This window comes from Lytechinus variegatus, chromosome 18 (assembly GCF_018143015.1).
Source record: "Lytechinus variegatus isolate NC3 chromosome 18, Lvar_3.0, whole genome shotgun sequence".
NCBI classification, from domain to species: Eukaryota; Metazoa; Echinodermata; class Echinoidea; order Temnopleuroida; family Toxopneustidae; genus Lytechinus; species Lytechinus variegatus.
The window spans coordinates 7,765,174-7,780,820 of NC_054757.1; the positions used below are offsets into that span (position 1 = coordinate 7,765,174).

The 15,647-nt window shown below is 36.9% G+C and overlaps 1 protein-coding gene across 3 annotated transcripts in view; it reads right to left on the reverse strand.

Annotated features, from left to right (window-relative positions):
- The window catches only part of LOC121431632 (ras association domain-containing protein 2-like), a 36,502-nt gene that overhangs the window by 528 nt on the left and 20,327 nt on the right, over positions 1 to 15,647 (reverse strand). The window contains exons 3-10 of one of the 3 annotated variants that reach the window (XM_041629228.1): positions 13,419 to 13,534; positions 12,379 to 12,460; positions 10,019 to 10,513; positions 8,298 to 8,451; positions 6,760 to 6,878; positions 5,720 to 5,817; positions 3,503 to 3,559; positions 376 to 609 (exon numbers count right to left, since the gene is read on the reverse strand). In XM_041629228.1, the coding sequence (XP_041485162.1) occupies positions 591 to 609; positions 3,503 to 3,559; positions 5,720 to 5,817; positions 6,760 to 6,878; positions 8,298 to 8,451; positions 10,019 to 10,513; positions 12,379 to 12,460; positions 13,419 to 13,474 (1,080 nt within the window). In that variant the 5' untranslated portion in view covers positions 13,475 to 13,534 and the 3' untranslated portion in view covers positions 376 to 590. Of the gene's footprint in view, positions 1 to 375; positions 613 to 3,502; positions 3,560 to 5,719; positions 5,818 to 6,759; positions 6,879 to 8,297; positions 8,452 to 10,018; positions 10,514 to 12,378; positions 12,461 to 13,418; positions 13,535 to 15,647 lie in introns of those variants that run through there. The other 2 variants (XM_041629227.1, XM_041629226.1) reach the window with 2 other exon arrangements.

The window sequence follows — 15,647 nt, forward strand, 5'->3', positions numbered from 1 at the left end:
GGGGGTGAGAATAAGTAGGTGGTTTCAAACGGCCTCGATCATAAGAATTCCCGTTAAATTACGAGAACTTTTTTAGGCTAAAAAATACCCATTAATTATTCCTGCATTCACACCGCCCCGAAACATACCCTTCGGGACAATTCCTGAAGTTAGGAGCATGCGCAGTATGGTCTGATAAGCAGGCAAGGCGCAAGATTCAAAACCACTAGCTCAGCAGCCACCCACGGTGCTCGCGCTAACTACACGTTCACATTGCCAAAATACCTGCGACCGTGGAAAAATCCCGCAAAAGTTCTCGTAATTTTGCCAAGTACCTACTATTTAGTGGGTATTTTTTTTCAGGGATATTACGTGCAATTTGCTTTCACGTTGCCAATATTACCTGGTATTTTCTGATCGGGTAAATTTCCCGATCAGAAAATACCTGGAACTGACGAACTTCGAGGCGGTCTGAAACCACCTAGTGAGTAGGTTGAATAAATGAGGTTTGGGCAAACTGAGAGGGAATGTGTGAGGGTGATAAGAGAAATGAAATGCTCTTTTAATGATGAGTTCACTGCAAAAAGGAAAACTACCACATTCACAAACTCCTACAACCTAGTATCTAAACTACTAAGGGATTAAATATTAATACAAATTGTGAAAAATTTAACAGAAATGAAGAAAGTGTGAGAAAGATAAATCAGGCGTGAATACAGGAAGGAACATTAGTAGCACGTGTAATGTGAATGGAAAATGTTACATGATAAGAGAATACATTAAAAAGCGAAGAGGGGGAAGGGGGATGGGAAATGAAACAAGAATTAAGAAATTTATATATGAAGTAAAAGCACCCCACTACCCCACGTGTAATCCTCTCTACAGGCATGAAATTACACATACACTGCCAAAACATTGGTGTTAATTTAACACCGGCTAGGTATCTATGTAGGAAAACACGAGAGAAGTGTTGAAACAGCACCAATTTGGCGTTATGCTAACACCAGATAGACATTTAATCAAAACTTCAGTGGTGTGTTCCAATATAGATGCCAGGCTGGTGTTAAATCAAAACTGGTGTTTTTGCAGTGTGACTAAAATGACTAAAGTACTTATGAACAAATGTATAAACACAAAGATACAATCAGATGCAAACATGACGATCAAAAGCTTCTGCTGTTATTTTGGATGCAGTATAACAGAAGTACATGTACACACATTTGTTTTTGCAAGAATTCACACAACAAAACCAAGCAAAATCATGAGAGCTACATGAATAATGCTCCCGTTATTTTTTTTTCAAATGGAATTATAAGTATACTAAAATGCGCTCGCAAGGTTAAAAAATCAGCTGCAACTTGCGTTCAATCGCAAGCCTTTTTCTTGCAACGCAAATTGGCGATTGAGTGCTAGTTGCAGTCGATTGGAATCGGCTGCAAAGTTGCAGTCGATCTGTAATCAATTGCAACTCAAGTTTCTTGCAACGCTCCATTAATGAGCTTATGATAATTATAAACACCCTCAAAGAAATAGGCAAATCTAAGCAAGTAAGTTGCACTATTATCATAGTGATTGAAAAAATAACCCATGGTAATGTATACTCTTTGTAATTACATCACGACAACACTTGCAGAAAAATACACGGATGACCAACAGAACATTATGACGTTTTGGATTCCCCCAGTGCCTCCCAGTTTGTTTGTAAACACATCAATAAAGTCAGCCAATGTAATAGGCTACAAGCACTACGGGTACCTCTATAATCAATCAAGTTTTGAGTAAGGAAAATTTTCCAAGCTTCCTCAAAACTCTCTCCCCAGCACTTTGTCACTTCCATCAGAAAGTAGTTATACACTTAAACTAAATACTACTCGGGTTCAAGGTCAAGGATGATTCGGACATGCTAAGGGAACTTTCACACTGGGGTAAATTATTTTGTATATTGTAAAGCTGGATAATAAAAAGTGTGTTAATCTGATCAGCTTTAAAGTTGTGATAGCATCCACAGAAAGTAGTTTTACAATTAAACTAAACTGTACTACTCGGGTTCAAGGTCAAGGATGATTTGGACATGCTATAGGAACTTTCACACTGGGGTGAATTATTTTTGTATATTGTAAAGCTGGATAATATAAAGAGAGTTAAGCTGATCAGCTTTAAAGTTGTGATAGCATCCACAGAAAGTAGTTTTAAACTTAAAGTAAATACTACTCGGGTTCAAGGTCAAGGATGATTCGGACATGCTATGGGAACTTTCACACTGGGGTAAATTATTTGTGTATATTGTAAAGCTGGATAATATAAAGAGAGTTTAGCTGATTAGCTATAATGTTATGATAGCATCCACAGAAAGTAGTTTTTTTACAATTAAACTAAATACTACTCGGGTTCAAGGTCAAGGATGATGTGGACATGCTATGGAAACTTTCACAATGGGGTAAATTATTTTTGTATATTGTAAAGCTGGATAATATAAAGCGAGTTAAGCTGATCAGCTTAAAAGTTGTGATAGCATCCACAGAAAGTAGTTTTTTACAATTAAACTAAATACTACTCGAGTTCAAGGTCAAGGATGATTTGGACATGCTAAGGGAACTTTCACACTGGGGTAAATTATTTGTGTATATTGTAAAGCTGGATAATATAAAGAGAGTTTAGCTGATTAGCTTTAAAGTTGCGATAGCATGCACACAAAGAATAATTTGGTATAACTGAATTGAGATTAGCTGCAATCAGGAGAACTGTTGAGCTCACAAAATTTTTGTTTGTCTTTTTGTGTTAGGTGTCTCTTGCCTATTCACTTTAAATTTGTATCTGTCTGAAAAACCCCGAGAAAGGGCAGAACCAACTTTTCCCATCATGTAACTCATTTTTTTTATTCAACTTCAAAGTAATCTTAAGAACCTGTTCTAACAGCATAAAGGTAAATACCAGTTGTGGTAACGATATCAAAATGAGTTCTTTAATACAGAATCCAATTAAATGACCACCAAAGTGTCTGTTTGTATAAATAAAACATATGTGCCAAAGGATTCTGGAAGAAATTATGTAATTGTTGAGAAATCAGCAAATAAGCACAGAATTTGGGTCAAGCGTCGGACCCGACATTCAAAGCAATAATTATACACTATCTGTGTTGGTGATCTTCAGTGTGAACATTTTTCAGCATAGATTTCAAGATTTCACAGAGTTCAGTTTATGTACATTGTAACTGTACCAGATCTCGATCCTCGATGATATACTGACAATTAAGCCTTGTTTTACAGACTTTCTCATGAAATCAGTGTTTACTGCAACTACTGGCATTTCTCTTTAAGAAGTTAGAGAAGAATAAGGAGAGTAATAGAGAAACAAAATGCTTTGACATTATAAGGGATTAAAGAGATTTCACTATGAAATCCTTAAGAAATTATTTCCCAAATTTCCAAAGGAGCATAACATTATTCATGAACCAAGCCTGTTCACACTTACTGACTCAACCAAACATGAGAATACAATGTTTGCATAAATAATGTTGACTTACGTGCTCTCGATAAGGACTTCCATTTTTTTCTTTAAGGTTGCCTGGTATATTGAGTATCTAAAGTTGAAAGGGAAAACATGGATAGTTTGATCACAATGTCATGCACTGAAAACCATTCAATGCCATGCTACATCAACCCTTTAAAACATGGATACAGAAGATATTTCATTCTGTCAATTTGTTGACCTTGTCCATTTCAATGTATTGTAAATAGCTAATTAATTACGTGAAATGATGTATATTATTAACAGTCGCAGTCAATGCACTGCAATGCTATTGAATCAAGACTAAGCATTGATACGCAGATCTAATTAATTACACAATTCAATAAATATTGATCCTTGGACAAAGTCTATTCTTTAGGTCTATTTAAAATGGAGAGGTAGAAGAAAATTGCATTTGTGTATTTAAGTAACTATCTTTTCATAATTTAAAAAATACAGTGTCCTTTAAAAAAAATCAATTTAATTAACAAAATGGAATATGTCCATCCATCTTGCATGACCATTTGCAATTTTGTAACCTTTCTTTATCAAAGTTGAATTATCTATACAAATGTGTTCATTAACTTGCAACAATACAATTACAGGTTGGATGTTTTTAATTGCATTTTGAAAGCATTTGATGGATTGGAAGAATTTGTTCATGGATTAAAAAAAAATGGCAGAGAGAAAAAAGGAACACACCATATAACAACATCAAACACCAATAAATGCAAGTTCTTACTTGTAATTTACATTTTTCACTCAGCATTTCATTTTAGCATATTCTCCCATTTTGTCCCCCCCCCCCCCATTACAGGTAAATGAGGGGCAATAGAGAGATAGCGAGAGGGGAGAAGAGGAAGAAAGGGGAAAGGGAAATGAGTGGAGGAAGGAAATTAGGTAGAAAGTACAAGAATGCGAGAGAGGAAGAGTGGGGGAGAGAACAAAAGAGAACGGAAAAGGTGAGAGAAGATAAGAAAAGGAGTGAGAGGGAAAATGAGGGAGAGAAGAGAGGAGAAAGAAAAAGAGAATGAAGAAGAGAGAGGATGGGGTATGAGAGAAGGAAATGGAAGAAGAGAGAATGAAAAGGAAGAATAAAGAATGAAAAGAAGTATCAAAGTATCAAGAGAAAACTAGAGAAATGGGTAAGAGAGGGAGAGACATTAAAGAGAAAATAGATGATATTGGAAATAGGGTAAATCATATGAGAGAAAAAAATGATGCAAGAAAATGTACACGCAAACACACCAATACAATTGATTGAATTAAAGAAGGACCGTAAACAGAATGTCCTAGAAAATTCTCAATAAATATTGATTGTGAGGAAATTAATGTTTGAAAACTGTGAGCTAGATTATAAGCTTTCATTGATCATATGTACAGAGCAGAAGATCCAATAATATCTAATTATGCTCACTGTAATATTGAAAGTCAGAATCATCAAATACTTTAATAGGGGTTCCATTTCCATAATATCAGTTGTGTCACTTCAGTATTTGCATTTCAAATAAATTTGTTACCCTTAGAATTGGATTTTAATTAAAATTATAATAATTACCATCATGAATTATCAGAGTACTATAATTATGAGTAGATTATCATCATCATGGCTGTCATTACCACCATAACTAATATTAACATCCTTGTCTAATCATCATCATCATCATCATCACCATCACCATCAACATCATCACTATCATCATCATCATCATCACCATCATCATCATCTTATCATCCATCACCACCACCACCACCACCATCATCATCATCATCATCATCATCATCACCACCACCACCATCATCACCACCACCACAACCATCACCCTATCATTACCACCACCATCACCACCACCATCATCATCATCATCATCATCATCATCACCATCATCATCATCACCACCACCACCACCACCACCATCATCATCATCATCATCATGGTTCCATGCAAAGGTAATAAGTTCAATGCTAATCTATACTGCGATTATTTTTGTCACAATACTTTGATATTCCAAAACTAATGGCAGAGGGCTGCATTCAACTACCTACCTTCAGCAGCTGCTGTTACTTCGAGGACTAAATCTATTTTCAATATTTGTTTGTTGCATAAATATATATATAATTGATTACCTATCAAATTTATGTACTTTGTGCTTTGATAGAAGAATAAACAAAATGGGTATAGACCATCTCTTTTTGATATAAGAGGAGTAAAAATGGGACTTTTCAAACTCACTTCTTTTTTATCTCTTCGACCTCTTTGTTTTCTTCCTCTTTGAACTTCTGAAGGATTGCCTGTAGCACTGGGAATGGTAAGTTGACATATTGGGCCACCTAGGAGAGAGGGGGGGGGGGTTAAAACATAATAGAAAAATCAAGATGATGATTGATCAGTTGCTCAGTTCACTAACTGAGGTGATGTGGTTTTACTTCAATGGGCGACACGATATTATGTTCCTGTGACACTTACTCCAGTCCTAATATCTTTATTATTATTATTTTGTTTAGCGTCACCTGTGCCTGGGAGGCGAAAAGCGAACTGAATCACTATGACCCGCAGGTCTCTCCTCCCGATATAACTGATTCTGGGGAGTGCAGTTGGACCACTACACCGGGGTTTCCCCCTGCACTTATACGAATAGTGCAGTGGGTTCTTTACGTGCAAAGGTGGTGACTCTGCTCTAGACGGGGCTTCCATTTAATGTCCTATCCAAGGGATGGAGTGTTTTCCATTGTAACATAGCCTGCGTCTATGAAACATGGAGAGGTGTTTACACACAACGCACTGGCCTCAGTCATCTGCCCGGAGTGGACTCGAACCCGCGATCTTTGGTTCGACAGGCAGACGCATTACTGACTGAGCCAACTGCACTCTCTATCTCAGATGGCTTAAGGTTACGTTTTGGTTTAGAATAATGCAAGGACGAGGAGCATGATTTATTATTTTTGAAAGTTAGGCTTTATGTTTGGCTCAACGTGTAGACTTTCCATATGTACAATTGTCACCAGAGCAAATGTCAGGAACTCTTCAATGACATTCACCCAATTAACAATCGCTCTGACAGAAAACTGCATACTTTGCCAACACAGTACCTCATAAAACACACTAATACATTTTCTTCACATTCCTGTTGACCAAATACCCTGACTTTATGTCATCATAGACATTATTAAAGCAGAATCAACAGCCACATGTCACCTGACTGGTTAAAGGTCACCTGACTTTCTCAATGAAACATGAATGTTTAGATGTTAGCTCATTTTTCTAGGACTCACCTCTTGGGAAACCTGAGAAGTTTTTCTCTCCATGACGAAGATCTTCGCCACATTCTCATCAGGACCGAGCTGTATCCTCCTGAGGAGAGGGAAATCATGGGTCTTCAGCTCTTGCGTACCTGAGATTAAAAAAGATTTAAAAAACAGGAGTAAATTGACATTGTTTCAGAGATAGTTGTTCTTTCTATAACAAGTTTCCTGATCCTTTGTTTTCTAAAGTTAATGTTTGTTTGTTGATGTAAAGATGATAGTATAATGTCCTGTTTATTTCAGGTAAACTTTTGTAAATGAAAGTAGTCCCAAGGTATCAAAGTAGACCAACCCTGACAACCGAGTGACTGTTCTACTCATTAAGGTACCTGGCAAGCACGATCTCTGAAGATTATTGGGTATATTCTTGCATTTCATGGATGTAAATAAAAATCAATCATAATAGGATGTTTTGTGACTGATTCGAATCAATCTGACTATAACCAGCTTGTAATGCATACATTTGCCAGAAGGCATAGGTAATATCTTTATCATTACAAAAGGAATACATAGGCAGGGTGCTACATAACTTTTTAGAAGCACTTTCCCAGTTGGGCAAGTAAATTTTTGAATAGTTGGAATATACTTGCCAATAAATCTATTTCATTTGCCCAAAAAAATCCTTTATTCAAGTTTCACCTCTTCAAAAGAAAGTGTTGTGGTTTTATAAACCAATGAACTTCTTTTCTCTACTTTGACATGAGCTGATGAACCTTGTTATTGCATGACTATTTCCAAAGTTATTTCATATTGCCCACTATGACCAAAATAAGGATTGATATCATATCAAAAATATCGACCCTTATTTTGGTCATTCCACTGTGAGAATTTTGCTTTCCCGACTCGGGCAAGTAGTTTTGGTCTTTATTTTCAAAACACTTGCCAAACTCTAACTTTAACTTGCCCTGGGCAATCGGGCAAGTGCTTATGTAGCAGCCTGCACATAGGCCATCTCTTGAGCATATAATGCTCGGAATTGTGTGTTCACGATGAAGAATTATGGTATTTCTAGACCTCCACAATTCAGAATGATTTGCCTCAATCACGACTCAATTCACGACTAAAGGCGACCGCACACGTTACGATTGGTCTGCGAACCGATTTCAGAATAAAATGTAGTAGAAAATGATGATAATATTGAGACTTGGAATATCTTACTGTGTAATGTTTTAAATCATTGTACAAATTCCTTATGTTCAAATCTGTGACTATGCTATCATCCTTGTTAGAATAAAAGCGAAATGAATATCTAGTCATAATGACATCATAGCAGTCGTACGATTGGCTACGATTTGAAACTACATGTAATTTGGCCTTTACTCCAAAATAAAAGCTTGCAATCATTCAAAATGGTTATATTAGTATTCCTTCAATTAATTTCAACCTCAAATGAAATTATATGTTCCAATTACATTGTCAGAATATGAGCAAAATGCGATTTGTTCCAAAATCGGATCGCGAACGGTCGTAAGGTGTGCGGTGGCCTTAAGAGAAATGTTGTAGGTTACCTCCACTGTTCGACACTGAAAACAGACTGAACTCCTCAGGAGGGTTCTCCACTGCGAATTTAGTAAGTAGTAGTTTGATGACCTCGATGGTCGATTGTGTACTGGAAGCTCTCACGTTTGAAACCGTTCCATATCTCGGTCTGAACACCCTCGTCTGAGAAGAAAAAAAATGAGGGAAGGGAAAAGATGGGCCAGTTAAATGCAAGACAGTTCTGGGGGTGTTTCACAAAGATTTAAAGGTAAATTCCATTTGTGGTAATGATATAAAAATGAGTTTGTACAGAATCCAATGAAATGACTACCAAAGTGTCTGTTTGTATAAATAACAAATATGTGCAACAGGATTCTGGAAGAAATTGTGTAATTGCTGAGAAATTAGCAAATAAGCACAGAATTCGGGTCAAGCGTCGGGCCGACATTCATAGCAATAATAATACACTGTCCCACGTGCGCTTATCTGTGTTGGTGATCTTCAGTGTGAACATTTTTCAGCGTAGATTTCAAGATTTCACAAAGTTCAGTTTATGTTACTGTACCAGATCTAGATCCTCAATGATAAACCGACAATTAAGCCCGGTCTTACAGACTTTCTCATGAAATCAGTGTTTACTGCTACTACTGGTATTTCTCTTTAAGTGTGACTTTGAATCACACTTAAATTCCCATTTGCCTGGTCAAAATCATGCTTAGAGGACACGCACTACTGCATATCAATCAACAAGATTGCATGTTACATGGCATGTCATGGAGCGTCGTGGCCCAGTGGATTAGTCTCCCGACTTTGAAACAGAGGGTCGTGGGTTCAGACCCCAGCCATGGCATAATTTCCTTCTTCAGCAAGGAATTCATCCACAATGTGCTGCACTCGACCCAGGTGAGGGAAATGGGTACCGGCAGGAAGTAATTCCTCAAAGAGCTGTGTGCACCTGAATAGGTAGCATAGCTTAGCCGGGTAATAATAATAGCAAGGCCCGCTGGGAGAACAGTTTTCGGACCTGAAGTGGCTACCCTGGGTAAATATACCGTTATTATTATTATTATAATGTGCGTGTAAGCAATTAAGCATGACTCAAGGTCAAATGTTTTTGTGAAACACCACCAGACGTCTCTAACAGGCTTTATGAAAAAGGATGCTTGACAACGGAACTGACAGCAATGAAAACCAATAAGCATGGAAGACCCAATTGATATCTACAATATACACACTACATGTATTGTGTCATAATCATGTCATGAATACCAAGATCATGGAGTGCGGTAGTGTTTCTACATGGAAGGCAGAGGTATCAGCTTGGGTTTGCTTTTTTTTCAATTGTTCTACTAACCTTAGTCAGAAAGGTACTATCTTGAATCTTTAAGTTTGCGATATTATGGGTAAAGGGAGGAGGGGCTTCGCTACGAGCATAAATAATTTTTAAATCTGAAGACCAATGAAATTTTTAGCAACTGATTTTATCTAAATGAAAGTCAATCTTAGCTGTTAGTGAACTGTACCTGAAGATTGATTAAAAAACAGTATTCACAGGCCATTAATGCCAACAGGACCAAGTCACACAAAAGTTTAAGATTGATTGCAAATTTAAAAGATCCGATTGGTTGATGGTAATTAAAGTATTTTGAACAATTTCTACTTCAGTGTCTGAATGTTACTATGGCTATTGTCATATGACATCTGTCTGATAACGTCACTGCTGAAAACCTTCATGCATTGGTCACCTTACCTTGCTATTATAGAGATGCCCGCTGAAAGACATCGTTCTCCTCCTTAAATTTGACTTCTTTGGCATCGTTGATGAAAGCTCTTTCTGTTCAATATCGCCATTTGGCGATCCGTTCGCTGCCTTCTCAATCTCTGCGACCACATCGTGATTGTTCAAGGCATCCCTGGGCAATGAGTTAGACATTCTCAATCGTTCAAAGGTGGCCAAATTGTCCTCTTTTTTTGAAACCCCATTGTTGCCTTCCTCGTGGCTGTGGTCGTTATCGGACCCGTCGTTCTCCTCGGGAATGTCGCCGACACTATCGCGCAGTTTCAGGGAGCGCCTGTTTCTCGCGCCGCTTCCCATGGCATTCATGAGTTTCTCGTCGAGTCCGTTCTCGCAGGGCAGACGCGTGCTCTTGCGTTTCCATGATGGCTCTTCTTTCTTGAGGCGTATCACCTGCTGCGTTCCCCAGTACAGCTTGAGGACTCCATACACGACGGGCATCCCCTTCCTCTGTAAACCAGTAACAAAAATATGAAGTACATACATGTATACATGTTTCACGTAGTGATTTAATGACATTCGCTTATTTGCCTTAAGTAGTGTACAACTATAATCACAATCTATGTACAACTATAATCTCAAAATAAATACTGGGGCATTTATTCACAAAGAAATATACAAAAGTTAAAATCAGTGGTCTAACTATGGGTTGCCAATGTTACATAAATGTCAATCAGACACTCAGTTCATCATCAATGTTCAATCTCACAATGTAAAACTGTCTTGGTATGCTTATTACAACAACAGATTCAAACCAAAGGCTCTCAATTCATCAAGGAAGCAACAATTCTTGCAATTAGACCCGACAGCCTGACTATTAACCCTTAAAGTCAGACAGTTGATCGGGTAAATATTTTGCCAAGCTTTTTAATACCAATAAACTATAATTTATTTGACAGTTGAGAAAGTGGCAGTCATAAACCAATGCTTCTCACTTTATAATCAAATTAAAGGATGTCACTGAAATTGTACAAGCTAACACTTAAAGGTCAAGTTCACCTCAGAGAAATGTTGATGCTGAAAATTTCATCAAAATCGGATGTAAAATAAGAAAGTTATGACATTTCAAGGTTTCGCTTACTTTTAACAAAATAGTTATATGAACGAGCCAGTTACATCCAAATAAGAGAGTCGATAATGTCTCTCACTCACTATTTCTTTTGTTTTTTATTGTTTGAATTATACAATATTTCAATTTTTACGAATTTGACGATTAGGACCTCCTTGCCTGAAGCACAAAATGTTAAAATAATGGAATTCAACATGTTCAGGGAGGAATGAAACTTCATTTCACATGACAATGACGAGAAAATAGAAATATTTCATATTTCATATAATAAAATACAAAAGAAATAGTGAGTAATGTCATCAGTACCTCATTTGCATACCGACTGAGATGTGCACAAATATATAACTGTTTTGTGAAATGAAGCGAAACTTTAAAATGCCATAACTTTCTTATTTTACATCCGATTTTGATGAAATTTTCAGTGTTATGCTTGTTGAATTTTTCTCTTTTTATTCAAATCAAGTTTTTGTTGGGGTGGACTTGTCCTTTAAACATTGGTGACAACTTTCAGTACGACTGTCTCCTCATGGGGGCCAGACTGTGTTCTTCTTCAACCAGTTTCTTAAATGTAGGAGATTACTTAAAGGAGAATGAAACCATTGGAACAAGATAGCTTGTGTGAAAACAGAAAAATCAAAGAAACAGATCAACAAAAGTTTGAGAAAAATCGGACAATAAATGAGAAAGTTATGAGCATTTAAATATTGCAATCACTAATGCTATGGAGATCCTCCCATTGGCAATGCGACAAGGATGTGTGATGTCACTGATGAACAACTCTCCCCATTACTTAAACTATATATTTCACTTGAATTGCCTCTTTTATCACATCTATCCATAGATCATGTGTTCTTTCTACATGAGGGCATGTAATACATATTTTTTAAAAATACATCATGGATAAAGAGTTTGTATCATCATAAGAAAAAGCAAAAAGAGACATTTTGAGGGTATTTTATAGTCCACCAAAAGGAAAGTTGTTCATCAGTGACATCACACATCCTTGTCGCATTGCCAATGGGAGGATCTCCATAGCATTAGTGATTGCAATATTTAAATGCTCATAACTTTCTCATTTATTGTCCGATTTTTCTCAAACTTTCTTTATTCTTATTCTTTGATTTTTCTGTTTCTACACAAGCCTATTTGTTCCAAAGGTTTCATTCCCCTTTAATACTTGATCACAAGTATAATGATATGAAGTTAGGATATTTCATTAGAATATTCGATTTTCTTGTCTCTTTACCTCATGGATTTGAAGCTGTTGGGTTGGTCTTGTACCAGCGAAGTAGAGATTGTACTGCTTCAGCTCGGAGGCAAATGATGGTCTGCGGGAAGGAATTTGATTGAAAGTGAGATATGTTAGACCCAATGTAAAAAGAAAAATCAAATGATATACACATGCACAGTATTAAAGGAGAATGAAACCATCGGAACAAGATAGCTTGTGTGAAAACAGAAAAATCAAAGAAACAGATCAACGAAAGTTTGAGAAAAATCAGACAAATAATGAGAAAGTTATGAGCATTTGAATATTGCGATCACTAATGCTTTGGAGATAGCAAATTGGCAATGCGACAAAGATGTGTGATGTCACTTGTGAACAACTCTCTCCATTACCTTAGTATATATTTCACTAGAATTGCCTCTTTTATCACATCTATCCATAAATAATGTGTTTTGTCTACATGAGGGCATGTAATACATTATTTTTTTAAGAATACATCATGGATAAAGAGTTTGTATCATCTTAAGAGAATGCCAAAAGAGTCATTTTGAGGGTATTTTATAGTCCACCAAAGGGAAAGTTGTTCATCAGTGACATCACACATCCTTGTCGCATTGCCAATGGGAGGATCTCCATAGCATTAGTGATTGCAATATTCAAATGCTCATAACTTTCTCATTATTTGTCCGATTTTTCTCAAACTTTCTTTATTCTTATTCTTTGATTTTTCTGTTTCTACACAAGCCTATTTGTTCCAAAGGTTTCATTCCCCTTTAATGTATAAGTATTGTTCCATGATAAAATGTACATTTTATTGGAACCGAATTTGCAGGTAATTTGCCATTGACAAGACAGAAGAAAAAGAGCCTTGATTTACAAAACTTTTAATCAGTGACAAATTCCAGAAACTTATTGACAAATGCACACATGTACTATTGGCCAATCAATATCTGAAACTTGAATTGTAGCATGTCATATGTGTTTGATACAAAGTTGTTCTTTTCAACAGGATTCTCTTAACTTCCATCTATCTACACGTATGTATCTCACTGGCTTACTTTGTTACAAGAGACCTATATCTGGTCTCCAGCATGTCACCGCTTTCATCTGTCATGTTTGCTGCCCTCTAGAGTGACTTCAAGAACAACATCTGACTGCTGTTGTGTGAGATTACCTGCAATAGAACATTCGGACAAAACATATCAAGGAAATGATTAATTGTGTGTTTGCATACATTAAATTCTGAAAATAGCAATTCTCATAGCAATCGATCTGAATTTCCACCAGACAATCAACTGCTGCAGTCAACAAATAGCGAGCTTTCACTTCACATTGATTCTAGAACTCTACAACTTTGTGCATGAAATATACCTGTGAAATGACAATGAACAGCTAGGTCTTTGTCAAAAATGGTGAATCTCAGCACCAGTTCATCCTAACTTTCGGAGGTGACGGAAGCTTGCAAATATGTTGTTTGTCCAAAGTCAAGGACGAAACTGCTAATTTTGATTCACCATATTTTGACAAAGACTTCTCGGTGGCTCATTGTCTTGATGGGCATTTGTCAATACATTTTCTATGTTCCTGAAAGCATTCTGCATCCTCCCTATTATGATATGCAGTCAAAGAAATTAAGAAAGTTCCACACTGTTATTTCAATTTATACGACTCATACAATGATTCTTGTAATTTGAATGGTTGAAAGCCATTCAATATTTGATCCATTTTTTTGCTGCATGCAAATTTCATTTTCCGTTGCACGGCGACCGTGCATTTTTTTATTTTTCCATTGCACGGTTGAGCTTTCTCCTTCAGTCTATACCACTGAGCATGTGTGTGTACGGACATTTTGTACATGTATGTATGTGTGTGTTTGTGCGCATCGAAGTAAGCGCATCACATAAAGGTGGATCATAAATGTAGTAAGGCTATCCACCTCTATGGTGCATCAACAAAAAAGGTTGACTGTGCGCACTCAGATTCAAGAATCAAAGTAGTTCACAAAAGAATAAAAGTAGTAATTCATCACTTTATTAACATTCAAATCGTTCAAAGGAATAAAAATATACAAACATAAAGGGAGCGCCCAGGACATATCTGAGTAACAGAACAAGCAGGGCATACATAAATAACATAGATTATATTAACATAATAGCATACACAATACATTACTATAATTACCCCGAATCAAAATGTTAAAACAAGCATAGAAATTATTATAGAGAAGTAGAGTGTATAAAAGGAAAAAAACAGTAAAAGCAGTTGAGAAAAGAGAGATGGAAATTATAAAAGAAGGGAGAGACAGTACATACAAACGTGAAATAATGAAAATTGAAGTGAGAGGAGGAATGAAAAGGGGAGAGTAAAAGAGAGAGGAGAGAGAAGGAGAGGGGTGGGGGCTGGTGGGAGAGAGGGGGGAGTGAGAGAGAAAGAGAGACGAAAGAACATGTGACTTCCAGGGCATTACATAAATTCAAATGATTGCACATATACCCCGACACAGACCAGATAGGAACGTTTCTTCTTTCCTTGGATACATAGTTATAACAGGCTATGTTTTCCCCCTTCCACACCACACACCCTCAGACAAAAAAGAAAAACAATATTGGGCCGGTGAACGCATGAACCCACCAACCGTTAGACAAAGAAAATGAATGAACCTTATCAGCCAACAGTCGGAAGGCCCATACGCTCACCAACGTCAATATGCTGAACAAATCATCTCCGAGGGTGTAAGTTATGGGGGGGGGGGGTCACATTTTGGAGATCCTCATAAGTCGTAGTATATTTTTTGTTATGATTATTATTTATTTTTTTTGTCTTACGGTATTTGGTTATTATTACATTAGAGGGTTATGACATTCCCATACGGGTTCCTCCTTGGCCGAATATATTACAAATGAAGAAGTGATTGCAAGTGAGGCAAGTTTATCCCGAAAGGTCTTGAAAGGCACCGGTTTCCCACATAGCGAGAGAAATTTCTTTAGCTTTTGTGAATTGTCGTTACTGATATAGCCCCTAGAACCTATTTCTATAGGAAGGAAAGCCACATCGAAACCATTGGTTTCTATGTCCGAAATCATAGGTGCATATTTATTTGATTTTCGTTCATTTGCCCTGATCAGATTTGTTTCGAAAGGAACCGTGAGTTCAATAATTGCAAGTTTCTTATCCCGTTTCCAAAATATGCACATATCTGGGATTAAGTCTGTTTGGGTGCATTCAACAGGTACAGTAGACCGGACAGACCGTGCGTCACCTGCGAGATCACTTTGGATGACAGGACT